Genomic DNA, 27,657 nt, shown 5'->3' with positions numbered 1-27,657 from the left:
AAATTTTGGCCAAAATTTATTTTGCTACATGTCTTTGGTAAAAAAAAAAAACAAAAAGTGTATATTGATTGGTTGGCGTGAAAGTTTTAGTGTCTACAAACTATGGTATAGATACTGGAATTTTTATTTTATTTTTTTATACCAGTGATGGCTATGATCAGCAACTTATAATGGGACTGCGTAAGTGCGACGTAAAATCTGACACTAACTGACGCTGTGAGGGAACTGACTAACTGCCATTGACATCACCAGTGACACTAATACAGTGGTCAGTGCTAATAATATACACTATCACTGTACTAATGACACTGGGAAGGGGTTAACATCTAGGGCAATCAAGGGGTTAAATGTTTTGCCTAACAGTGTTTAGTTTGTGTACTGCTTTGCAGGGGGGAAAAAAAACACTTCACTGCTGTCTGTAAAGAGCCCTGTGTTATTTACCAACACAGGGCTCTCTTCTGTCATTCGCTCAGCCGATAAGCGGGTGCTGGCCATAGATCGTTGGCTGGGATCTGCTGATCGACTTGTGCTGCTGCGAGTGACAGTAAGGCTTCATGTACATGGGATGTTTTTTACAACCACTCCTGAACAATTTAACTTGACAGATAGTAACTGACATTTAAAACGTCAGTTTTGCCGCGTTTACATGCCACGTTTAACGGCGTTTTGCCACGTTTGAATTTAGAAGCGTTAAAAAAAAACGAGTTACCACGTTTAGACGCGTTTGGTGCTTTTAATGCCTGTAAACTCAGCTTCTAAATGCATATACATTCAGCATATACAGCTGCCTAAAAACAACTGTAAACGACCCTGTGTACATCGACAGATAAGATAACATAGAGGAGAGTTTAGGAGCAGTTGAAAAAAAAAACCCAACTGCTCCTAAATGTCCGTTTAGCAGCAGCAGTGTACATGAGGCCTAAGTTTTCGCATGCGCGAGCGGTCCCGGAATAAAGCCATGATGTACAGGTACGTGATTGTGCCTGTACGAGCCAACCTGCCAAAGGAAAAAGGAACTGCGGTGGGTCGGCATTCAGTTAAATATTACAGTATAGCAAAAGATGTTCGCATCACGACAAGGTTCAAAAGTAACGAAAATGTTATTTTATTTTTATAACTTCTCCGTGATGTGGACATCTTTTACTATACAGTATTGGAGTCAAGCTGACAGAAGCTTTAGTCCTGCATTGGTGTCTCAGTGTCTTTCCTTTCTTTGCACATTAACATTTTTTAAAATTACAGTTTTTATAAAATGTTTTGTGACTTAGAGGTTGTAAACCTCCATTTTCAAGTTGTACCTATAGGTAAGCCTATAATAAGGTTTACCTGTTCGTACAGTAAATATTTCCTAAACGTGTGCTGCTTAGGAGAAATTTACTTAGCACTGCGCCGATGATGTCATCGCGCATTCGCTGTAAAGAAACGGCCTTCCGTGCCGTTTCTTCACTAGTGAGTGCCGTGACTGACGGCTTCTGTGCGCATGCTGATCTTCCAGCAGCTATAAAATACACAAATGAATGCTGCTCTCTAATGTATTCATGAATGTATTTTCTTAACTGCAAGCAGTGTACGTACATGACTTTGACCTGGTATATTCATGTTGCAGCCCCTGTACACCAGAGCTCAAACATGGGAAGGAGAAGCAGCACAAAGAGCCAATAAGTTGTGCTACAGTACAAGGAGTTTGCTGATAGGAGAGAGCAGACTGACAGAGATATGTGTTTATCGACCGATCTCTCTGATTAACATAGACATGAAAATCTTGACAAAAATCCTGGCCAATCGCCTCAACTCCTTTCTCCCACGACTAATAAAAAAAGACCAGGTGGGCTTTGTCCCAAGGAGGCAGGCCGGTGATGCTATCCGACGTCTCCTACAAATACAACACATTGTACACAATAGATCTCTGGAGACAATGTTTTTTTCTTTGGACATTACTAAAGCCTTCGATACCCTGTCCTGGCCCTATCTTATACAGGTATTGAATCACTATGGGTTCGGTGCGTCCTTTATGAGCTGGGTTTCAGCTATTTATGACACCCCCCAGGCCAAAGTGAAATATTATGGATTTGAGTCACCTACCTTTCCTATTCAAAGAGGGACACGCCAGGGCTGCCCACTTTCCCCACTTCTATTTATTTTGGCACTGGAACCTTTGGCGGAGGCTATCCGATCTCACCCGGACATAGAAGGGGTAGAAATAGCGAGCTCTTCTCATAAACTGTTTGCGGATGATATTCTGCTCACTATTACCAAGCCTAGAATCACCTTACCTAATCTGCTGTCCCTCTTAAATACCTTTGCTTCGATTTCAGGCCTAGCTGTCAACCCCTCTAAGTGTAAAGCGATGTCGATTAATTTAGCGCCCCTTGACCTAGAACATTTAAAAACTACATTTTCCTTTCAATGGTTGACCTCCCTACCCTATTTGGGGATCAAACTTACCCCGAGTTACTCAGGCCTCTACCAGGCCAATTTTCCCTTGCTTTTTGGGAAATTGGCAGCCATGCTTAACTCCTGGTCTGCCCTCCCATTGTCCTGGTTCGGAAGGATTGCAACTATCCGAATGACCTATCTCCCAAAACTTCTCTATTATTTCAGGGTTCTGCCGATCCACGTTCCACCCCATATTATACGCATCCAACAACGTAAAATTATGCAATTTATATGGGGTTCTACGAGACCCAGAATTAATAAACGGGTGTTGTATGCCCGCAGGATCAATGGTGGCCTCTCGGTCCCCAATCTGCAGGCTTATTACACAGCGGCAGCTATCGCCCCGCTATCACGTCTCCATGAGAAACAGCAGATGCCGTTGTGGGCTGTCATTGATCTGGTGGATTCCCATCCGATACCACTGGCCTCTCTTCCCTGGCTCCCCAAGGCCCACCGCCCAACCAACATAGGCCCATGTCTGGCTCACTCACTTAAATTGTGGGACTCGATTAAATATTCAGCGAACCTGATCTCCTCGCATCTCCCTCTACTCCACCTTCTTCACTGCCCGCTATTTCCACCTGGTCGAGATAACCCGACACAATTCGCATGGTGGTCCGAGAATGGTTTTATAGATATCCACTCCATGTTTACCCCTACCAGGATTATCTCATTCGCGGCATTACGATCCTCTCATGACATCCCTCTTAGAGAACACTATAGCTATATGCAGATCCGACACTTTCTACAACAACTCATTAAATCTCAACCAACCCCCTATACATTGACCCCTTTCGAAAGTTTATGTAGATCACGACCTCAATCCTCGGGTTTGATCTCTTTAATATATGCAACCATAATAGGCTCAAAGAAACCACCCCTGAGACCGTACCATCTCCAGTGGGAGGCAGAGTTGGGGAAAAAACTGGACCCAGAGGATTGGCAGGTCATGACTGCATCTCTATCTAAATGCTCCAAGAATGTACTATTCCTAGAAAACACTTACAAAATACTATATCGCTGGTATTACACTCCAGCTAGACTTGCGAGCTTTATTCCATCCTACTCCCCCTTATGTTTCCGTGGGTGTGCCCAGGAGGGGACAATGGCACATATCTGGTGGAAATGCCCCAAAGTATGCAGATTGTGGATCAGAATCTATGCACTCCTTCGTAACCTTTTTAATACAAATATAAGAAGGGATCCCTATGAAGCCCTCCTAGGGAAACCAATCACAGAACTATTAAGACCAGAACGCCAACTGGCGTCGCATGTTTTTACTGCAACTAAATTGACCATAGTAAAGGCCTGGAAAACCCCAGTTCTGAGCTTTGAAGCAGTTAAAAACCGTGTAAATGATATTATGATCAACGAAAAGTTGACAGCTGTGCTATCAGACACGCATGATAAGTTTCTCCAGACATGGCGACCCTGGGTGTCTCATGTCCACCCTTCTAGATTTGATCCTGCGCTGCTCTCACTCTGAGATACCTCCACTCCCCCCACCCCGGGGACCCCCCCTCCACCTCCCGCCTTTTTTTCCTCTTCTGCACTATTCTCTTTCCTCTTTTCTTGGCCTTTTCTCTTCTACATCCTTTTTCTTATCTTTTTTTCGCAACTTCTTTTGATCTACAACCCAACCTCTGTTAGGTTGGTTGTATGCTGAACGACCGCCTTAAGGACATGATAATGTGATACCTAGCTCCATATGGTCTCTTTCTTATTATGTTGTTTAACATTTAAAGTCAACTCAGTCTGCACTAGGCTTTATAAACTTAAATACATTTTGCCAATATCTAGCAGGTTAGCATATCCATAAAACCCACAGACCATATGCAACTTCTCCTAAACATCAGGACGGTGTAGGATTTGTTATGTCTAGAAATGTTCTATTTGCTATACATCTGCAATTTCAATGCAGATGTGTTTACATGGTATGTTCACCACTGTTTTTTCTGTATTTTTTCTGTTGATCTTTATGTTCAATAAAAACCTTTGTACAAGAGATATGTGTTTATCAGTGTGCTGCTTCTCTTTTCCTGTCCAGTCACATGTTGGGTCTGAGACCTGTAAGTGTTACTGAACTGCAGCAGACAAAAATCAGGTCTTCTGTCATGCCAGACAGGGCTATGTGGAATGGCAGAGCTATTAACTGGATGGACAGAAATACAAATGAATACAAATCCTTTGTCCATTAAATCATCACACATATACAGGCATGTACTGGCCATCGGGACTACCGGGAATTTCAGTGGGCCGGTTTCAGTGACAGCCTGTCTGCACCGCCAGGGATCAGCAAGGTGTCCGTGGCCGATCCAAGTGCAGACTGCAGAGTCCTCCCTGAGTCCCCTCACTCCTCCTCTTGTGGATGACACAGACATGTCACGGAGCTTGTGTTTGAATTCTTTGGTGGTGCTGTAACAGAGTCCTGCCTCCTACACCGGCTCCTCCTGTAATAGATGGAAGTTCTGTTTATTACAAGAGGAGCCGGTGTAGGAGGCAGGACCCTGTTACAGCACCACCAAAGAATTCAGACGCAAGCTCCGTGACACAGCGGGAGATAGCCGTTGTGTGAACCAGGCACTAGTGAGTCTGCATTGGGCACAGACTGAGGGGCTCAAAGTCTGCACTGATGGGCACAGACTGAGGGGCTCAGAGTCAGCATTGATGGGCACAGACTGAGGGGCTCAGAGTCAGCATTGATGGGAACAGACTGAGGGGCTCAGGATTGATGGGCACAGACTGATGGGCTCAGGATTGATGGGCACAGACTGAGGGGCTCAGAGTCAACATTGATGGGCACAAACTGTGGGACTGCATTGATGGGTACAGATTGAGGTGCTGCATTGACGGGCAAAGACACTGAGGGGCTCAGCATTGATGGGCACAGACTGATGAGCTGCATTGATGGGCACAGAGACTAAGGGGCTCAGCATTGATGGGCACAGACTGAGAGTCTGCATTTGATGGGCACAGTGAGGTTGCATTTGATGGGCACAGTGCGGCTGCAATTGATGGGCTGTCAGGGAAATGGCCCTGGAAGTATTGGCAATCTTGCCAGTAGAAGAAATGGGCGCCATAGGCGCATCATGTGACAGATTTATCCCCCTGCTGGCCTATAAAAGACTGCCTCTGTCTGACCCAAGTTTCTGGATTGTCGTCGGCTTCCTGTATTCCTGAACCTCTGTGTTATTCCTTGAATCTCCTGTTCTTGACCTGGCTTGCTCCAGACCTGTTTACTTCCTCTCCTGGCTCATACCCTGACTTGCTCCTTGACCCTCCTTCTGCTGATTATCCGTGCATGACCCCGGCTTGCTATATGGACTTTGCCTCTGCCAGATTCCTGCCATCCTGTGTTTGACCCTCAGCTGGGTGTCCACTGGCCACCCTGTGTTTGACCCTCAGCTGGGTGTCCACTGGCCACCCTGTGTTTGACCCTCAGCCGGTCCTTTAAAAATGCCTGCATGCTTTACCTAGTCCTTCAGCCAAGAACCTTCTCTATAGAGACTGTGAAAGTTGGGTTCATTATCTCCCTACTAGCTGAAGAACCCAAGACCTGGGCTTGTAATCTGCTTGAGCAAAAGAGTACTGTACTCAATTCGGTGGACTCCTTCTTTGAAGCAATGGCCCAACTTATGAGGACCCGCAGCGTACAGCCACTGCTGAGTCCACCCTACATACCCTGACCCAAGGGAAACGCACAGCAAAAGACTACACTGTTGATTTTCGTAGATGGTCTGCTGACACTGGCTGGAATGAAGCAGCCCTCAAGTACCAGTACCATCTAGGGCTATCTGAAACCCTGAAAGATGAACTGGCCTGGGTTGAGACCCCTGCTACCTTGGAGGATCTGATACAACTGGCTATTAAGCTGGATAGACGCCTGCGGGAACGGCGATCAGAACGATTCCAAAACCCACATCCTACTTGGATGATGTCAAGGATTACACAGGTCTCTTCTCCCCTACCAGCACCTTCTGCCACCCCAACTGCAGAAGGGGAGCCTATGCAACTGGGTTTAGTCCATTCCTCCCTTACCCCTGAAGAGAAGCAACGCCACCGGCAGGCCAACCTCTGCCTTTACTGTGGAGGAAATGGACATTTGGACTCAGTAAGTCTTCTCAACCAAGGCCTATGGACTTTCAGGTATCCGGATCTTCCGATATCCGGAAAAACAGAAACCTGAAGTCCATTTGGCTGATGGGTCTTTGCCTAGTTTTGGACTCGTCACTCAAGAAACTAGACCAATTATGATAATTACAGATTCCGGCCACCAGGAAGTCATTTGTTTTGATGTACTGCATTCCCCTTTGTTCCCTGTTATCCTAGGACTTCCTTGGCTGCAAGCCCATAACCCCCAGATCCATTGGGGCAAAAAGGAAATCTCCTTCTCCACAGTCTATTGTCTACAGCATTGCTTTGTCCCTGGTTCTAGCAGTCCGACTAACTGTGTTGCCATCCAAACCACATCCAGCTTACATCAAAACATCCCAGCAGCCTATCAGGAATTCTTGGATGTTTTTGACAAGAAAAAGGCTGGCCTTCTTCCACCTCATCGGCCCTACGACTGTCCCATAGAGTTACTCCCCGGGGCAGAAATCCGTTTGGATGAATTTTCCCGTTATCTGAAGTCGAGTTGGAGGCCCTCCGAATATACATCAATGAAAATCTGGAAAAAGGGTTCATCCATCCCTCTTCCTCTCCCGCTAGAGCTGGCATCTTTTTAGTTGAAAAGAAGGATGGTTCACTGAAACCTTGCGTAGACTACAGGGAACTTAAAGAACCGGTATCCGCTCCCCCTCATTCCTGAACTGTTCCAAAGGTTTCGAACTGCGCAGGTCTTGACCAAATTAGATCTGCGGTGAGCCTAAAATCTTGTTTGCATACATGAGGGAGGGAGGGAAGACCGCATTTAGAATCCGATTTGGACACTTTGAATATCTCGTTATGCCGTTGGGCCTGTGCAATGCCTCAGCTACATTTCAATACTTGGTAAACGATATCTTCCGAGAATTCCTGGACAACTTTGTTATCATTTACCTTGATGACGTTCTCATTTTTCTCTGCCACTTTAGAGCTCCATTGTACCCATGTAAAAAGGGTATTGTCTACTCTGAGGGAGTATGGACTATACCTTAAAGATGAGAAATGCAATTTTGAAAAATCATCTATTCAGTTTTTAGGACTTGTCATCTCCACTGATGGGATTTCAATGGATCCCCAGGAAATAAAGGTAATCTTAGAATGGCCAGCCCCTTCGGACAAGAAAAGCATCCAGCGATTCATTGGCTTTGCTAATTTATATTGGTGATTTGTGAAGGGCTTTTCTGCAGTTATCTCCCCTATTACTCAGTTGACTCGCCAACAGGTGCGATTCCAATGGTGCCAAGAGGCACCCCTGAAATAACAGAATCTGGCACCATCCTGTCTGCAAAATTTTTTTTACTGATCTTGCCTGACTTGAGAACAGCAATTAGACAGGCATCTACCCACTGTACAGAGCCAGAGGTGTCTTCTCTAAGAAACCCGGAAGATCTGCTTTGGTACCAAGATAACATTTTTGTCCCACAGCAAGTTAGACTTCAGGTCTTGAGGACTTTTCATGATCATAAACTTGGTAGACATTTCGGAATACGAAAAACCTCTGAACTAGTCCAGCGCTCTTTTGGTGGCCCAGTCTAGACTGCAGGAAGTATGTACTTATACTATCTGCCAACGGAACAAAGGGTCCAGTGCCAAATGTTGGGGTCTATTAAGACCATTGTCCATTGTTGAACAGCCCTGGAGAAAAATTTCTATGGACTTTATTGTAGACTTATCACCCTCAGAAGGGTTTACTACCATCTTGGTAACAGTTGACCGCCTCTCTAAAATGGCCCACTTCCTGCCCATGATGGGCACACCCTCTGCGGTAGATACCGCCAACATATTTATTAAGGAAATCATCAGGCTGCACGGTTTACTAGATAATATTGTGTCAGACAGAGGAGTACAATTCACGTCCATGTTTTGGAGAAATCTTTGTAAATCCTTATCCATTCAGGTATGTCTATCATCTGCCTATCACCCCCAGAGCAATGGTCAGACTGAAAGAACAAACCAAACTTTGGAGTAATATCTGCGGTATTTCTGTACCTTCTCTCAGGATGACTGGGTCTCTCTTCCCTTGTGCAGAATTTGCTTATAATAACTCCCTGCATGCTGCCACTAACCAGTCTCCATTCTGGTCTAACTATGGGTTTCGTCCCTCTTTCCTACCTAATACCATACCAGAGGCATTGGTCCCCGCAGTCCAGGATAGGGTAAATGTTATTCAAGCTAACTACCAGCGACTTCAGGAGGTAATGCATGAGGCTCAGGAAAGCTGCACGAAATTCCATGACAAAGGGAAGAGAGGAAGTCCTGCAGGTAGAAGAAAAGGTGTGGTTATCAGCTGTTTATCTCTTGCCCTTCTCGGAAAGTTTGGACCAAAATGTATTGTCCCTTTTTTGAAGTCAAGAGTATAATTAATCCAGTAGCCTTTGAACTGGCATTACCAGACTCCTATAGAATCCACCTGGTAGTCCACATTTCTCTTCTCAAACCAGCGGTTCCCAGCCCCTTTCCTGGAAAGGAAGAATTACCACCACCTCCAGTGTTGGTGGAAGGGGAAGCAGAATTTGAAGTGGAAGCCATCATGGATTGCAGGAAGAGAGGTACGCAAGTCCAGCACCTAATTAAATGGAAGGGTTACTCACCGGAAGATAATTCTTGGGAGCCTTCTTGCAATATACATGCTCCAAGAGTGTTACAAGGTTTTAACAGGAGACACCCGAAAGTGGCCCGTTTTGGCATCCGGAGGCTGCCCCTTGGGGGAGGCACTGTCAGGGAAATGGCCGTGGATGTATTGGCAATCTTGTCAGTAAAAGAAATGGGCGCCATAGGCGCATCATGTGACAGATGGATCCCCCTGCTGGCCTATAAAAGACTGCCTCTGTCTGACCCAAGTTGCTGAGTTAACTGTGAGGTCCCTCCCGGTAACGCCTAAGGCCTCATGCACATGAGATGCTGTTAAAAGCGCGTTCAGAGGCAGTTGGACACTTTTTTCAACTGCCCCTGAACTCATTCAATGCTATCCTATGTGTCTATGTACACAGTCTCGTTTTTTGGCATTTTTAGGCAGTTGTGTTTAACCTTGTTTTTCCAGAAGCAAAAAAATGGGTTCAGACGCAAAAGTTTTCCACGTTTCAGACGCTAAACGCCGCTACCGCGTTTAGCCGAGTTTGCGTTTATAAGTGTTTTTAAAGGAACCCTATTTTTTGGACCAGAAAACACAGAAATATGATGGTAAACTGCAGCAAAGAATGACATTTTGCGACTCGACTTTGGGGCCCCATATCTCGGGGCCACTTAGTGCTAGGAACCCCAAATTTGGTGTGCAAATACAGTGGAACTAGCACTACAACATATCCCCGTATCTCGGGGCCACTTGGTGCTAGGAACCCCAAATTTGGATATGTTGTAGTGTTCCACTGTGTTAGCACACCGAATTTGGGGTTCCTAGCACCAAGTGACCCCAAGATACGGGGCCTCAAAATCAGAGAATGACATTTTGCGACCCAACTTTGGGGCCCCGTATCTCTTGGATATATTGTAGTACTAGTTCCACTGTATTTGCATACCAAATTTGGGGTTCCTAGCTCCAAGTGGCCCTGAGATACGGGGCCCCAAAGTTGGGTCGCAAAATGTCATTCTCTGCTCTGCAGACGCTTCTAGACCCAAACGCGGCAAAACTGGTGTTTCTAAACGCCGGTTTCAGCTTTTAAAAACATGTGTTCAGCAGAGTTTGCACTGCCGTCTCGTATGCATGAAGCCTAAGGGTACTGAGTCCCCTCTGATCCCTGAGGTCATAATTCCAGACACCCTGTCATATTCCCAAAAACAGGAAGCTAGAGAGTTCCTAATAAAGAATAGAGAGAAGTTTTCAGTTACCTGGCACGACTTCAGCAGTTCAGCATGATATTGTTACTGAACCTGGGATCCGTGTCAAGCTCAAACCGTACCGAATTCCTGAAGCGAAGAGAAAGGACATCAGCGATGAAGTTAAAAGAATGTTGGAGCTAGATGTCATTGAGGAATCCAATAGTGATTGGTCTAGCCCCATTGTGTTAGTCCCAAAACAGGATGGCACTTGGAGGTTCTGTAATGACTTCAGGAAGCTTAATGCAGTGACAAAGTTTTGCACGTACCCAATGCCCAGAATAGACAAATTTATAGACCAACTTGGCAAGGCTCGCTATCTGACCACTTTGGACTTGACAAAAGGTTATTGGCAAATACCCCTGACTGGTAGCGCCAAAGAGAAGACAGCATTTGTGACCCCGGAGGGTTCCTTTCAATATAAAAAAAAAATGACTTTTGGGTTGCAAAATGCCCCCGCGACATTTCAGAGGGCCATGGACAGGACTCTAAGACCCCACCGATGATATGCAGCAGCCTATCTAGATGACCTAGTGGTACATAGCACTGACTGGGAGTCTTACTTGCCCCGTGTCCAGGCTGTCCTTGATTCCCTCTTCAAAGAAGGTTTTACGGCAAATCCAAAAAAATGTGCCATTGGTCTAGAGGAAGCCAAGTATTTGGGCTACACTATTGGCCGTGGTGTCATAAAACCTCAAGTGAGTAAAATAGAAGCCATCCAGGAGTGGCCACGTCCTGCAAACAAGAAGCAGGTCAGGGTCTTCTTGGCATTGCGGGGTATTATAGAAGATTTATCCCAGATTTTGCAACTATAGCTGCCCCACTGACAGACCTTACAAAAGGGAAAGACTCTGTAATGGTCCCCAGTTGCAGAGGAACCTTCCAAGTCCTGAAGAAGGCTCTTTGTGCACAGCCAGTACTGTACTCCCCCGATTTCTCCAAAGATTTTTTGGTTTAGACGGATGCATCTAATGTTGGTATCGGGGCAGTACTATCACAGGTACACAGTAGGGAAGAACACCCTGTGGTGTACCTAAGCAGAAAGCTCAGTCACCATGAGAAAAAGTATGCAGAAATTTGAAAAGGAAGTTTAGCCATAAAGTGGACCATGAACACGCTCAGGTACTATTTGTTAGGACGCCAGTTTGAGTTAATAACTGACCATGCTCTCCTGAAATGGATGGCCCAAAAAGAGACTAATAGACGGGTGAACCGGTGGTTTTTGGCTCGACAGGATTACTCCTTCACTGTAAAACACAGGCCAGGTGTTGAGATGGGGACTGTAGATGCCCTGTTCCGTGTTCACTCCTGTTGGGCCACAGGTGTTCCAACCCTGTGGTTGAAACAAGGGGGGAGGATATGTAGCAGAGCATCCCAGAGAGAGCCAGGAAATGTCCTGTTCGGGGTTTATATGTCTTCCAGGCTCCTCTCATACACATTCAGGAATCTCTGATCCATGATCCAGTTCGGGTCTTGGTCCTCTTCCCCAGGCTAATTTTAGCTAGTCCATGCCTATCCCTGAGAACTGCTGTACTGCCTATAAGAGGAATAAAGAACGGCTAATGGCCAGTGAAGGGGAGTGGGCTTGGGGGGCCAACGGGGGGGGGGTTTGTCAGGCTGGCATGGGAAAGACCTGTCATCGGCACTGCCAATCACCTCACTTCATATTGTGCAACTCGGCTCAGCCTCAGCGCCGCTGCATTGCTGAAAGGCAGCCAATGGCTGTGCAGCAATGCCGGTTTCTGAAATTTCAGCCAATGAGGCTGTAGCAATGTTCCTGCATGACGTTAGCTCTCCCACTTCACGCAGTGATGTGAGAAGGAAGGAGGAGAAAAATACAGAGGATAATAAGTGAAATAATAAAAGAGGTGAGTGAGGACAGAGTTATAGCATATTTTCAGTTAACACATTTTCATACATAAAAATAAACTTGGAGGGTAGATATATGTTCTGTCCTTTGCCCAATACCTTTTATACAACTTACACAAGTCATTCTAAAGGCATCTGTAATGTTGGAATGCAACTTTTTCTCTAAATAAATTGTTTAAAAAAAAAAATTGTTTATACTTACAGTGGAATGCTTTTACTTCTGTTTTTTTGCGCAATTGCGTATAGTTTGTATATACGGTTTTTGTGCGTGTTTGCAAAATTAAAGTGGGCTGGTCTGGATGAAGTCCAGGGCCAAATTTTTGTCCCAGTCCAGCCCTGCACATATATGTATTTCATCTGTGTTGTTAGCTGTTTGCCTGATGATCAGCTCTAAAATACACAATCAACTGCTTTGTAATTTTTTTTTAAACATAGTAGGGTCTCCATGCAATTCTAACATTAAGTTTGCTTTCAGTGATCAAATACTCAGCTATAATCTTGGTAGAAGACTCCCAACCGATCATGTCAGCGGATATCTACAGTTCAAAGTTGAAATTATGTCTTCAATTCATGATGGTAAGAACATCAGGTGACCAAAAGATAATCGTATATTCAGATTTAATGTACAGAAGGCATTAGCCTAATGTAATATGGGCTCAGATGAAAGTATTACATTCAACACCGCATGGTATTTGGCACATTGATAATTTTTCTATATTACTGATTTTTGTTTTGTGTGTTTGTAAAAGACAGTTGGAAAAAAAATTAAGCCATTTAGTGTTTGCTATTCAGAAGAAAGAATGACTTTTTTCTTGAGAATGTTGATTTCTGTAAATTAGCCCAGGTTCACACCAAGCTGCGGGAATGAAGCCATGCGAGTTCAGCTGAATTTGCGCAATTTCACTCCCGCATGTCAGTCCCAATTTCGACCGCGATTTCAGAGACATCTGTGCAGATTTCTGCACAGCTGTCAATGTAAAATGCAGCCCGAAATCGCAAAAAGAAGTACAGAAACTACTTTTTTAAATTGGTGCAGCGCCGCAGATGCGGCGTCACACCGATTAGGACGGTGCCATTGACGGCAATTGCCGCCAATTTGACATGTCAAATCGCATGTCAAAACGCTCAAGTGCAAACCATGGCTTAAACACCTAAATAGTCAAATAATAATAGCATGCAAAGGAATTATGATTGATAATTGTGCAATATTTGGGAATGTTAGTTTAAAGTTTTAAAGAGAATTTTTTTTAAATAAAACCATGAACACAGTTAAAATTACTCACATGGCTTACTGAATTTATACCTATAGGACACATTTTAATAGCTCAGGCTACAAAAATTGCTAGTGATTAAAGTGACCCTGTCACTAGGAAACTCAAACTGAAAGCACCCTGTGAAAGAATCTTACTCGTACTTATGCCGCGTACACACGATCGGACATTCCGACAATGAAATCCTGTGATTTATTTCCGACGGATGTTGACTCAAACTTGTCTTGCATACACACAGTCGCACAAATGTTGTTGGAAATTCTGAACGTCAAGAACGCGGTGATGTACAACACGTATGACGAGCCGAGAAAAATTAAATTCAATAGCCAGTGCTGCTCTTCTGCTTGATTCCGAGCATGCGTGGAATTTTGTGCGTCAGAATTGTGTACACACGATTTTGTTGTTGGAAAATTTGAGAACCAGCTCTCAAATTTTTGTTGTCGGAAATTCCGACAAAAATGTCCGATGGAGCCTACACACGGTCGGAATTTCCGACAACAAGCTCCCATCGAACATTTGTTGTCGGAAATTCCGATCATGTATACGTGGCATTAGACATGTGCATAACAAAACATTTTTAGTATCGCATTGATTTGTTAAGTTACTAATTTCTTTCATTTAGTTTTGTTACATTTATTCATTTTCAATTTTTACAGTGGATTAGAAGGATTCAAAACTAATTTGAATCAAATTTGAATTGAACTTGAATCGAAAAAATTAAATCTATCCTAATTCATTGTGAAGAATAGCTGGTTCTGTTCCATTCAAAATTTTAAAATTCAAATTCCGGAGGACAGTTATATTCTTTCTATTCTACTCTATTCTGTTTTTTTTTTTAATTCTATTCTTTTATTATCCATTCTATTATTTTTGTTATTCTATTCCTTTATTTTCTATCCTATTTTATTCTATTTTTTCGATCCTATTCCATTCTGTTTTACTCTTATTCTATTCTAATCTATTTTGTTTTTCTATTCCATTCCTTTATTTTCTATTCTATTATTTTCTATTCTATTTTATTCCATTCTTTTATTTTCGAATTTCGGAAAACGGTTATGTTCTAACACTAATATGCAGTCTTTGAAGTTTTCGATTCAACTTTCAGACGAAATTTAGTTTTGTTATTTCTGAGTAGTTTAAATTTGTTACTGTTGTTATTTCGGAATTCCGATACATCCGAAAAACCAAAAGTTTGTCTGAATTATGATTTTAAAAAGAAACGAACCACAAATTCATACTTACTTTTCCAACTAGCATTGATTTCCCTCTTCACTCTCTTGCAGTGCTATGGTTGCTGCTGGAAATTGACATTTCCTGATTGTTGGATACCTGATCCCCCACTATGCACTGTGGTTCCTCCCATCAAACGCTGTGTCACTTCTTTTCCCATATTGACAAAAGGGGCTTGCTGGAGGAACCAATGTGCACAGCAGGGGATGTGTTATCCTATTCACCTGGAATTTCTGAATAGCATTGGGTATTTTAGCTATGGAAGAGTGTAAAGTGAGTTGCCCTTCAACGGTAAGTGTTAGGGTGAATAATCTTCTTTTGTAAGGTTCTGCTTTTTAAAGATAGGTTTCCTAGTGACAGGGTTGTGTTAATCGAAGTGTGACATTTGACTGTTAAACGAATGAAACAAATGGCCCTCTATGGTGTGAGCTACAAAAGTACTATAACAATGAATCCCTCACATTTGGAGTATTGTGCCGTCATGTGTGATTATTCATTAAAGTGGTTGTAAATCTTTACATATACCCAGTGAAGTGACTGGCCTCAGGTGATATACAGAGATTAAATAAATCCTCCTACATACAGTGCCTTGAAAAAGTATTCATACCGCTTGAAATTTTCCACATTTTGTCATGTTACAAACAAAAACGTAAATTTATTTTATTGGGATTTTATGTGAAAGACCAACACAAAGTGGCACATAATTGTGAAGTAGAAGAAGAAAAATGATAAATGGTTGTAAGTTGTACCTGTCTATCTGCAGCCCTCTTTCTCTGCATCCGTTCAAAGTACTGAATTTTTAGAATGGTCTAAAAGTTTTGAAAAAAAGGGGTCGGAGAGCTAACGTTACACTCTGTAGAGCTCACACAGGAAAAGAGCTGAGGCTGTCAGTCAGCTGGAGGTCCCTCCCGTCACCTTTTTTCTCTTGGTGTCAGGAAAAATTGTCAGAAGTGATTCATACTGATAGCAAAGGAATGAGGTAGCAGACAGAAATGGCATTAAGACCCCTTTGGCACTGGGGCAGGCGCGGGCGTTAGCGGTAAAGCACCGCTATAACAGCAGTAAAGCGCTGCTAAAACTAGCGGCGCTTTACCGCTAACGCTTTTAACCCCCGCTAGCGGCTGAAGAAAGGGTTTAAAGTGCTGCTGCCGAATCGCTTTGCAGGTGCTCCAGCAGAGCTGCCCATTGAATTCAAAGGCAGGGGCGTTTTAGGAGCAGTGTATACACCGCTCTTGCACCACCCCAAAATGGCTGATTGCAGGACTTTTTTCCCGTCCTGCAAGCGCACCGCCCCAGTGTGAAAGCACTCGGGCTTTCACACTGGGGTGGCTTGAGAGGTGCTTTGCAGGCACAATTTTTAGTGCTAAAACGCCTGAAAAACGACCCAGTGTGAAAGGGGTCTTAGTGCTCTTAACTGAGACAAGTACACACTATAGAGGGATATGCTTTGTTCATATTTAATATCTAAGGTTTACAACCACTTTAACACACGCTACTTGTTTAGCTCACACCCTAGAGCATCGTTTGTTACATCTGTGTATTGATCAATTGCTGCTCTTAGCATTTAATCACAAGTGAACTACTAAAAAATGCTGGTGTGTCATTTTTTTATAGAAAGATATATTTAACCATAATTTATATACTGTTTTTATTATTACTTATAAAATATATCCTTATTCATATACAGATGCTTCTCCAGAGGCAGTGGGCACAATGCTTGCAGCAAGTAACATAAATGGAGACCTTGGTACACCTTCTGATGATGAAGAGATGCCTGCTGGTCAAGATATGCATTCCACATGTTCCAATGGCCCAGTTTTTGCAGAATCATTTTTAGATGGATTAAGATGCAGCGCTTCTGCCGAGACAGACTGTGAAGAGGCAGCTGGTGCTACTTCAAGGATTTCACCCATACGTAGTCGCCAGGATTCACTCAATGACTACCTTGATTCCCTTGAACATAGCAACAGTGCCAAATGCGGTGCTGCTACATCTGTTCCCTGCGATCGATCATTAGGCGCATCACCAAAGCTAAGAAGCAGTTTTCCCACTGACACAAGACTCAATGCCATGCTTCATATTGATTCAGATGAAGAAGATCATGAATTTCGTCAGGAATTGCTATGTAATTCCCCTCTACTGGACGAAGGTGGCCTTGTTTTACTTTGTGGTACTAATAAAACAAAAGATAATTGTTTGGGTTCAGCAGCAGATCAAGTGGAAATTGGCAACTGTGATAATGCACAACTGAATTCACAAACTTCTGATATCAGTGGAAGTAACATACAGGCTGTTAGTTTAGACCTGCCAGCTGGAGGAACAGCTGATCAGGAGGATGGAATTATGGTGGCAGTTAATGTAGATGTTGAGGGTGATGCTGCATTATGTGTTGCTATGGAAACACAGGCATCCTCAGCTGTAACTTCTGAGAGACAGGAGGGGATCCCAAACAGGGAAAGTAATGTGGATACAAATTCTACTGATTCAATGATGGGTACATCTTCTCAGGTATTGTCTGTAATGGGTGCAAGCAGCTCATTACATACACAGACTTCTTGTGAAAGCAGTAGAATTGCAGAGGAAGGGGCAAATCAAAATAATGGTACATTTTTTCACTGTAATGCTACTTCTAGCAGTTTTACACACAATGACTGTTCTTCATCTTTAGAAAGTACAGAAATCGCTGGGTTTTCCCAAAAAGACAGAGGATGTGGGGCCTGTGAATTTGAACCTGAGGGTTCTGGTGGTTTAGAAGTACAGGCTTCTCTATGCAATCCTTGTTCTCTTCCAATTGTAAACATCACCCGAAATAAAGATGGAGATCAAGGTGGAACAGAATTACAGAATGAAGTAGAAGGGACAGAGGAAATTTGGCAGAGAAGGAACTTGCAAACAGTTTCAATCAGTGGTCAGTCGACTCAGGATGAAGATACTGGTAGCATGCAGGGAGCATGCAGAAGTATGATACAGTCAAGTGTACAAAGTGAAGGTGCCTCATCAGGTATTTCGTTTTAACAAATGATTTTCTATATAGCATTACATGTAAGCCAAAAGTATTACTAATACTAACATTATTTTACAAGCTTATTTGAATAAAGCAGTGGAAAGAATGATAGTGTGCAAAGTTTAGTGACCCACAGCAGCAATCACTTCTGTACTGGAGTTACGAAGGTGTAGTGAACCCATAGCCATGGGATGATTTGGCTAGTCTTATGTCTGTAGGGGTCCACTGAGCTGGCTGCTGTTGAGCCCTGACCAGCTTCCCTTTCCTGTTCCACTCCTCTCCCCTGTACATTGTATTCTAAAGACTTCTTGTGAGCGCTTGGGTAAGCATGGGTGGATGGTGCCAACGCATTTGAAAGTCCTCTTATGTGTGTGGGCAGCTTATACTCTATATAGCCAAAGATTTGTGGACATCTGACCATTACATACGAGTTTGTTGGACATTTCTTCTCAAAACCATGGACATTAACATGGAGTTGGCCCTCCTTTGTGGCTATAGCAGCCTCAACTCTTCTGGGAAGGTATTAAACAGGTGAGGCGTATCTGTGGGAATATGTTCCCATTTAGCCAATAGGAGCATTTGTGAGTTTAGGTACTGATGCCAGACAAGAAGAGCTGACTTGCAATCAGTGTTGCAATTACAATAAGGTTTACTAGGGCTGAGGTCAAGGCTGTATGTAGGCCACTTGAATTCTTCTGCATTGAATGCCTCAATGTTTTTGTGTTCCTGACTTTGCTAACAGGGTCATAGTCATACTTTAAAAAGATATATATATTTTTTTTTTTTTCTTTACCTAGGTGGATGCAGCGTTGCTCCGATGCTGCATCTGTTCCCTGACACCTCTAACACTGAGAACCGAGCGATCCAACACACCGATCGCTCGGTTCTCACAGCTCCGTGAGCAGAGAGCTGGTGACTGTCAGTCAGCAGCTCTCTTTGCCTCCCTGCATTTACTGGAGCGCTGGACTGTGGATGGGTCAGGAGTGGCCAGCCAAGGCTCTCCGCAGCTCACTGAGAGGCTAAGCTGGGTGCCAATCCTGGCATGTGGGCGAATCCCGACTCCATTGTCGCATTTTTGCCCAAGCCTGGACCGGCTCTGTGACTTCAGCTCACTGTCTGCTGAAAACGGGCACACAGGACTGCAAAACTAACTGCACTCCTGTGATCCACAGAAGTACAGCCAAAATGAGCTTTGGCTGGACTTCTCCTTTAAACAGAAAATGGGACTTACCCAAACTGTTACCACAAGTAACACAGCACACAGTTGTCTAAAGTGTCTTCCTATAATGTAGCGTTAACAGTATCCTAAACTCAAAAATTTGGTGGGGGTACCCACGTACTTTTTTTCAAATGATTTGTTATTATGGATGACTGTTCTTTCCAGATGAACATTACTGTTTGTACTGCTTTATTAAATACATAAAAAAATCTAGATCTTGAAGTGGTACTAAAAATCCCAAAACAAAATGTAATATTTTGCAGCTTATCGGTTCTTAGATGTGATTGAGATTTCCTTTATTTTTACCTGTTAATCTGGCCAGTAGGTCTGTTATTTTCAACTTGGTTTAACAGACCAAGCTGTCAAGCAAAAGAGTAAGTTTGAAGGTTAAGGAAATTTAACACTGGCAGGGGTACTGGTTAGCTTTTATCCTTTTATGTTAGTTTTTTTCCTTTTGAGAAAAATGTTTAACTGGCAAAAAAGCTACTACTACCATCCCCACAGGTTGACAATGTTGCTGTCCAAAGGTGTCTATGATGTCTCCATAGAGTTGAGCCACCCCGGGACAGGAAGCTGGCTGCATTACTTGGTTAAAAGAAACGAAACATTAAAAAAAAAGTAAAAAAGAAAACTAATGCACCTTTATGCAATATGTAGGGACTGGTTAGCATTTCGTCTTTGGGTTTATTACTGCTTTAAAGTGATTGTAAAGTCTTGTTTTTTTTCACTATAAAAATAACAAACATGTTATACTTACCTGCTCTGTTGCAGTGGATTTGCACAGAACAGCCCGGATCCTCCTCTTTTCGGGTCCCTCTTCTGTGACTCTGGCTCCTCCCTTGTTTTCAGTGCCCCCACAACAAGCAGCTTGCTATGGGGCCACCCGAGCTGAGTCACAGCTCTCTGTGTCCATTCAGACACGGAGCCCCCTCTCTCCCCTGATTGGCTAGCTGACTTTGATTGACAGCAGCGGGCGCCACTGCTGTGTCTCAGCCAATCAGAAAGGAGAATCTCAGGTGGCTGAGAGGGACCTCAGGTAAGTGTTAGGGGGGCTGAGGCACACAGCAGGCTTTTTAGCCTAATGCATAGAATGCATTAAGATAAAAATCCTTCTGCCTTTACAACCCCTTTAAGTTTAAGTTAAGTTAGCGAAGGATTAGATCTTTTGTGTGTTTTGTTTTCTGGGCTGACCCTTAATTTTTCCTGGTGACTTTTGTCATTGACACACAAAGTCAGATTAAATTCAAAATATAGGAGTTGTCACCAGAACAAAAGGTGAGTGTTAATCATTCAGTGGGGACAAATGTTCCAGTGACAACTCTATAATATGACAGTAATCCTCACTCTGGGAGATTTTCTTTAATTTCCTGTTATGTCTCCAGGACAGAAAGCGATGGATATCTTCCTAGCGGGACACAGATTATAGAAAAAAAACTGATCGGAATATTAACCCTTCCCCGCTCTATGCCAAAAAAAAAAAAGATTTGGTTCTACATTTTAAACTTGTCTTGGGACAATGGCTTTAATAACATTGTAGAAAAAGCAATGAGGTGCAGTAACTAAATGCAACCAGTATAGTTACAATTTTACTGGGTGCATATTTGAGCAGTTGCTGTAGATCCTGTACTGATTTATGTACATCAAATGTAATCATAAATTAAAGCTGAACTTCAGGAAATCATTTTATTGCATACTTACATTGGTCCAGCTTGGCACAGTGTAAGTTTGCATTGCTCATAGATGATAAACTGCTGGGAAAAGTGGAAGTCACGGTAGTAGTCAGTGATACCACAGTGATAGTTGCAATCTGCCAGGCCCTGCTTAGGTTCTATGCGATTGGTTGCCCCACTACATATTGGTCATAGGGGTTGCTCCTTTGGCACCACTGCCATTCATAGAACACCTTGTGTTTTTTTAGCAAATACAGAACACCTTGTGCTCAGTTAACAAAATACAAGGTGTCCTATGAATGGTGGTGGTGTCAAGTGAATGAACCCCAATAAAAAAATCTGAGCAGGAAAAACCACAGCTATAACTGTAGAAGCCCTGACTACTACAGTGATTTTCAGCTTTCCTAGTGGTCCATCAGGCATGAGTAATGCATTCTTCCATTGTGCCAAGCTGGACCAATGTAAGTATGTAATACAAATAATACCTAGAGTTCAGCTTTAAATTTGCCTCTGTGATGAATCATTTAGTTTATTTAATTGAGGATGTGAAGTCTATGATGCCACACTTATTGTTGAGTTGTAAAAGCTTAGATTAGCCATAGATGCATCCATGGTAAATGTACAGTCTTGATTTCTCTAACACGTTTAATCAGCAGAAAGTTTAAAGATAAGAAATCACCAAAACAAACTTTTCTAAAGCATGGGCAAACCGCAGACTACAACATGTTAAAGCTAAACTCGGTGATAAGCAATTATTGTCCTAAAGTGGCATGTGTATTCGTCCCCAAATCTTGGGGTGCCTTGTACATTTTGTCCAGATCTGTGCTGTAACACAGCAGGAAGCTTTTCCTCTGTGCAGAAGCATCCTGTAAGAAAGACCAGGCACTGCCGCCCTCTCTCCTTGTGTAGGATAACAGATCTTGTATCTGCCCCCCTTTAGTTTTCTGCAGGTAGTCTGTAAAGGGTGGACCTTTTGAGTCCCTATCACAACTCTGCTCTCTGCAAAGAGTAAAGACTGCTCAGTGATTATCTCATATTTTTATGTTAAAAATTGCTTTTGCAATGGCATTGAGTGTACGTCAAGACAATTTATATCCTTTTTTTTTTAAAGATATGTTTTATTGATTTTCGTACAAAGGTTATACAAAAAAGAAGGAAAACCTTTCAATACAAAAAGAATAAAAAATACATATAGATATATTGTGTCAAATAGATATTTTGTGTCAAAACACAAAATATCTCATATCTTAACAATGCATGTCAGCCAGAAATGGATGTCTGATGTAAAGGAAAGGAAGCAAATTACTGTCCTAGTATCCTGGATCTAGAGAGGTCAAAGTGAGTGGATTGTCAATCCAAGTACCCCACAGCTTATCAAAGAGCTTTGGTTTCCTCCCGAGTTCAATAGTAAGTTTATATAAGGGTGGTGTTTTATGAATTAACTCCATCCAATTATTCAATGTGGGGTTGGATGTCCGTTTTCCAGGATAGTAGAATACATTTTTTCACATGAAAATACAGTATACACAACAGACGCTTAGCATACTTGGATATAGAAAGGTCTCCAAACACTCCCAAAAAACAGTTTTTATGCCGCGTACACACGATCGGAAATTCGGCCAGCAAAAGACCGATGAGAGCTTTTCGTCGACCGTGTGTATGCTCCATCTTTTGTTGGCCGAATTTCAGCCTGCAAAAGATTGAGAGCATGTTCTCAATTTTTCGGTCGGAAAAAGTTCCTATCTGAAAATGCGATCATCTGTAGCAATTCCGACTCACAAAATTCCTACGCATGCTCGGAAACAGTTCGACGCATGCTCGGAAGCATTGAACTTCATTTTCTCGGCTCGTCGTAGTGTTGTACGTCACCGCGTTCTTGGCGGTCGAAAGTTCAGCAAACTTTTGTGTGACCGTGTGTATGCAAGGCAAGCTTGAGCGGAATCCCGTCGGAAAAGCCATCATATCTTTTTCCGACCAAAATCCCGATCGTGTGTTCAATTCATTACATTAGGGAAGCCCAATACAGAAGATATAAAAAAGTTCATTTCAGACCAACAATTTATATCCTTATTGGCTATTGAGAAATGTATTATTTTAGGTGGTCCTAGAGGCTCAACGTTTTTAAAAACCTTCTGTGTGCAGCAGCCCCTCTAATACCTGATCCCCACGTCCATCCAGTGATGTGCACTCTCTGGGGACTCTCACTCCTCATTGGCTGAGGTAGCGGTGGGAGCAATTGGTTCCATCTGCTGTTAATCACAGCCAGTGAGCCATTCGCAGGAGAGGGAGGGGTGGGGCTGAGCTGCGACTCTGTGAATGGGCACACAGAGATATGGCTTGGGAGCGAGCCTGCTTGGGTGCCCTCAGAACAAGCTGCTTGCTCTGGGGGCATTTGGCAGGAGGGAAGGGCTAGGAGTGCCAGCATGGGACCCGAGAAGAGTAGGACCCAGGCTGCTCTGTGCAAAAACCACTGCACAGAGCAGGTAAGTATAACTGGTTTGTTATTTAAAAAAAAAAAAAAAACTAAGACTTTACTATCACTTTAAAGGAATCTTTTTTGTGCCCAGAGTTCAGCTTTAACTCTTTTACCTGTTCAAAAGCATTTGTTAGTTTGTTGACCCAGTTTTTCCCAGGGAAAACCTCCCTGCTATCAGAATTCAATAGAACATCAGGGGGGATCATCACAGCAACATCACTTGTGTTGGTACGACAATATGTCAGGTTTTCTTTTTGGTCAGCACGCTGGTTGACCAAAGAAAAAAATGCTCTTTGGTGAAATAAGCAAATTCTAATTGTTGAATTCCCAGCATTCAGCAATGCAGTAAAGCCTGGTAGGCTAACAGTTCTGCCCATTCCTTGTTCAGTCTGAATGCAGTTGCGCCCAGATGATGCTACTATTTAAACATACTTTTAGCATTTATAATGGATATTAGATTGATTTAAATTGGGCCGTCCTACGCTAACACTTTACATGTTTTAGTAACTTTGTTGCATACATTTTGGACACAAACCAATAAGTCAGTACCGCACTCATATAATATTATACTGTATAGATGTATGTAACCATGTGAACCAAATAATATACTATCCCAAAATATAGTACACTTCATCAAAACTAAAACACCAATTTGCTCAAATAACACTCAAATTGCTTAACAAATTCCTTATTGTTTTAGATCCCGAACAATACACAGCTTGTGATAATGTGTCTCCTTCTTAGTGCCTTTGCCGTGATTATTTGTTCACATTAAAATGGACTATATTACAATTCCAAACTTTCCACCAGTGATTGCATCCCAAAAGTGAATGCACTCAAAAGATGTGCTAACCCCTAAAATTGATAAATGGGTCCGCATGAGCTTTATACAGTATTCCACTCCTCCGCACCGCTTCCAGAATGCTAATTTATATTCTCTGGTTTATAAGTTTGCTGCAGCTTTAATATTAAGTCCTTCCAGTGCCGCACTGCGTAGACCCATCATAAAAGCCAAAAAACAAAAGCTCTATAGTGTAGTATATTTTTTTGTGAAAAAAAAAATAAAAATTTTGGCCTATCGGATTGGTAACTTCCTGAGGACGGACAATCTGATAGGCCGAAATGCATAGAGGTTGAGTCACGTGATCGTGACAACTTCTGCCCATACCCGGAAATCGAGCCCTTCACTGCATGAACTGATCAGGCAGATTTCACAGATGATATTTTTACCTGCTGTTCACTCCGGGTGCCAGGATATCAGGCACTCATACATGTGAGTTGAATATCTTTTAAGTCTTTGGGATCAAAGTTATTTTTAAACGGTACTGTGCAATGAGGTTTTCTCTATTGTATCCATCTATATGAGGAACATTCATCATAGTTAACCAACGGTCCAGAGGATATCTACAGGGGTCGCCCCACAAACGCATTTGACCTAACTAGCAATAGGTTGTCCAATCCCAAGGGTGAGTGCACATCTACTAGGGGGGCATCCTATTTAAGCACATAAGAAGCACGGAAATACTTATCAAGTCACAGCACTGTATATGAGTTTTTCATCATTGTTCCATAAGCACCAACACTTTTCACTGGGGACTGTTTTATTTATTGTTTTCAGTATTTTACATTTATTTTTCTGTGTGTAGCAATATATTGCATATAGCATTTAGCGTGGTATGTTTATTTATTTAGTATATTTTATTAGCCAATAAAACAAATGTAATAAAAGTAATAAAATATACTACACTATAGACCTTTTGTTTTTGGGCATTTATGACCGGTCTATGCGGTGCGGCACTGGAAGGACTTAATATTAAAGCTGCATGAACCAGAGAATATAAATTATCATTCTGGAAGTAGTGCGGGGGAGTGGAATACTGTATAAAGCTCATGCGGACCCATTTATCAATTCAAGGGGTTAGCACATCTGTTAGGTGCATTCATTTCTGGGGTGCGATCACTGGTGGAAAGTTTGGAGGTGTATTATAGTCCATTTTAATATGAACAAATAATTACAGTATAGGCACTATAAAGGAGACACAATATCATCACAAGCTGTATATTGTTCTGGATCTAAAGCAATCTTAAGGACTTTGTTATGCAATTTGGGTGTTATATAAGCAAATTATTATTTTATTTTTAGTTGGACTATATTTTGTGATAGTATATTATTTGGTTCATGTAGTTACATACATCTATATACTATAATATTCTATGAGCGTGCCTTGTTGGTTTGTGTTTAAGGTAACTGGGTTACCCCTATTAGGGGGTTTATCTAGTGTGGTGTCTGGAAACTTTATTATTTGAACACTTTGTTTTATTTTTAATTTATTATTTTGGTCACATTTGAAGGTGGATAGTGTGATTTTTTTTTTTTTTTTTTATAGCATTTCTTTTTTTCGGTAAGCGCAGGGTTGTAAAAAGTTTTTTTTTTTTTTTTTTTTTCTACATACATTTTAGAGTTTTTATTAGTAGGATCATATAGATAAGATCTTATATAATACAATTTCATAAATGCATAAAATGTAAGATTATATAAATTGCTTACTAGTGTCTTTAATGTCCCCTGACCAGTAAAAGGGGATTTTTTATTTTTTAATAATGTACATTTTAGCCAATAGATGAGTGGCCACTGGAGTCCTGCAAGTGGTTGAAAATAGCTGATATGTCAACTTAGGCCTCATGCACATTGGTTTATTGTAAGCACTGTTTCTCCTGACAGGAGAAAATCAGTGTTAAAAACTAAGCTGCGTTTTATAGTTTAGCAGTGTTTGGGCATTCATTTATTTAATTGGCCAGAATTTTTTCAAATGTATTCCAGCTATTGAAATGCATAAGCGTTTAAATGCTGAATGTGCTGTTTAGGCACGTTTAGCAGCATCAAGTGTTTTTTTTCTGCCAAAACTCTGCTGCTCCTGGATGCACTGGCAGTGGGGTTTTTTCCTGCCTCTAAACTTTTGTTATTAAATGCTGCTAAAAGCCTATGTGTGCATGGACACATAGGCTAACATGCAGGGGAGTTTAGAGGCAGAAAAAAAAAATGCCAGATGCCCTAGGAGCAGCCATAAAAAGTCTAGTGTACATGAGGCCTAATACTGAAATACCTCTTCATTCCCATTTGAGACACCAGTAAAGCCAGTTAAATGTGTATGTATTATTTATTCCTTAGGTTCACAGTCAAATGGCCATCAACCATTACGATCACTTCCTTCAGTTCGGCAAGATGTCGGCAGATACCAGAGGATAGATGAAGCTCTGCCCCCCAGTAAGACATGATATTATTCAGAACTTATTTCAGTGTTAAAGAGCTCCCCCCTTTTAACTGATGTTTGCAATCTGAATAAGTCTGTATTTATTGACCCCAGGCGCACATCATTTCACTTTTATTTCTGTGGTGAACTTTGATGTCTATATCCATTAAGATTTTGAAAACTACGCATACATTTTTTCTTTTTTAAATGCTGAGGTGCATCCTGTAGCCAACGATAAGTAGAATGTGTGGTATGACGGTTTCTTACAAAGAGAGGAATTCCATGTTTATTGAAGCCAGCAGCAGTATAGGAATATTTTCTCAAAAAGGAAGGGAATCCCTTTTGATCAATCAAATCAAATGGCTGGCTGAAATATAGGTGATGTGTACACAGAATGTTTATGCCGAAATGTGTAAGCACAGCCCCACAGCTTCTCTTTCTCCGGAAAATAGAGATACTGGGTCAGCTAAAGCAGAATGATGAACAACAACTACCTGTTATGTATAGATCTGTCCAGGTCATTGTCCAACCTGCTAAAATAAAAAGGTTGTAGTAGCCAAACATAAATCTGTATTTTGAATTGTTTATATCAACATTAGCCAGAAAGACTCGTGAATCGTTCTTCTAAGGTTGGGTTCCAGTGTTGAGTCCTTTCCATGACCTAATTCAACTCAAACATAGAGGCAGCTTTGAAGGATAAGATTCCCTGAGTTGTTTTTTTATGTGCTAATTAAGTCTTCTTGCATAGCAAAACCACTTACTGTTATCTCACATATATATTATTATTCTTATTATAGCCAAATTTACCACCCTAACTCCTCCCACAGTTTTTACACTACATGGACAAGTAATATACCGAAATGTGCGGATTGTTCCCGAATGGTGTGCTATTACTTTGTGGAACGTTTCGCCGAACGGTTCACGAAATATCGTCGTTTCTGCGGCGAAATTGGTCCCATAGGAATGAATGACGAAATGTTCAAAACTAGAGTGGGAGGTGACAAAAGCTGACAACCCCATGATCATACCACCCTAACTCCTCCCACAGCTTTTAAACGACATAGACAGTAATATACCAAAGGTGCGGATTGTTCCCGATTGGTGTGCTATTACTTTGTGGAACGTTTCGCCAAATTTTTCACGAAATATCGTAGTTTTTGCGGAAAATTGGTCCCATAGGAATGAATGGCGAAATGTTCAATGTCATTTAATTGGTGTGCTATTACTTTGTGGAACGTTTCGCCGAATGGTTCACGAAATATCGTCGTTTTT

The 27,657-nt window shown here is 42.1% G+C and overlaps 1 protein-coding gene across 6 annotated transcripts in view; it reads left to right on the top strand.

The window, feature by feature from the left end:
- Positions 1–27,657, top strand: part of HECW2 (HECT, C2 and WW domain containing E3 ubiquitin protein ligase 2) — a 479,776-nt gene that overhangs the window by 308,973 nt on the left and 143,146 nt on the right. For 5 of the 6 annotated variants that reach the window (XM_073633112.1, XM_073633113.1, XM_073633115.1 and 2 more), the window contains 3 exons: positions 12,740–12,840; positions 16,453–17,766; positions 26,304–26,399. In XM_073633112.1, coding sequence (XP_073489213.1) covers positions 12,740–12,840; positions 16,453–17,766; positions 26,304–26,399 — 1,511 coding nt within the window. The remainder of the gene's footprint in view (positions 1–12,739; positions 12,841–16,452; positions 17,767–26,303; positions 26,400–27,657) is intronic. The other variant, XM_073633114.1, reaches the window with a different exon arrangement.

The sequence above is a fragment of the Aquarana catesbeiana genome, linkage group LG06, assembly GCF_042186555.1.
Source record: "Aquarana catesbeiana isolate 2022-GZ linkage group LG06, ASM4218655v1, whole genome shotgun sequence".
Classification (NCBI taxonomy): Eukaryota; Metazoa; Chordata; class Amphibia; order Anura; family Ranidae; genus Aquarana; species Aquarana catesbeiana.
The sequence above is the reverse complement of the archived record's forward strand: the minus strand, read 5'-3'. Positions and strand labels throughout refer to the sequence as shown.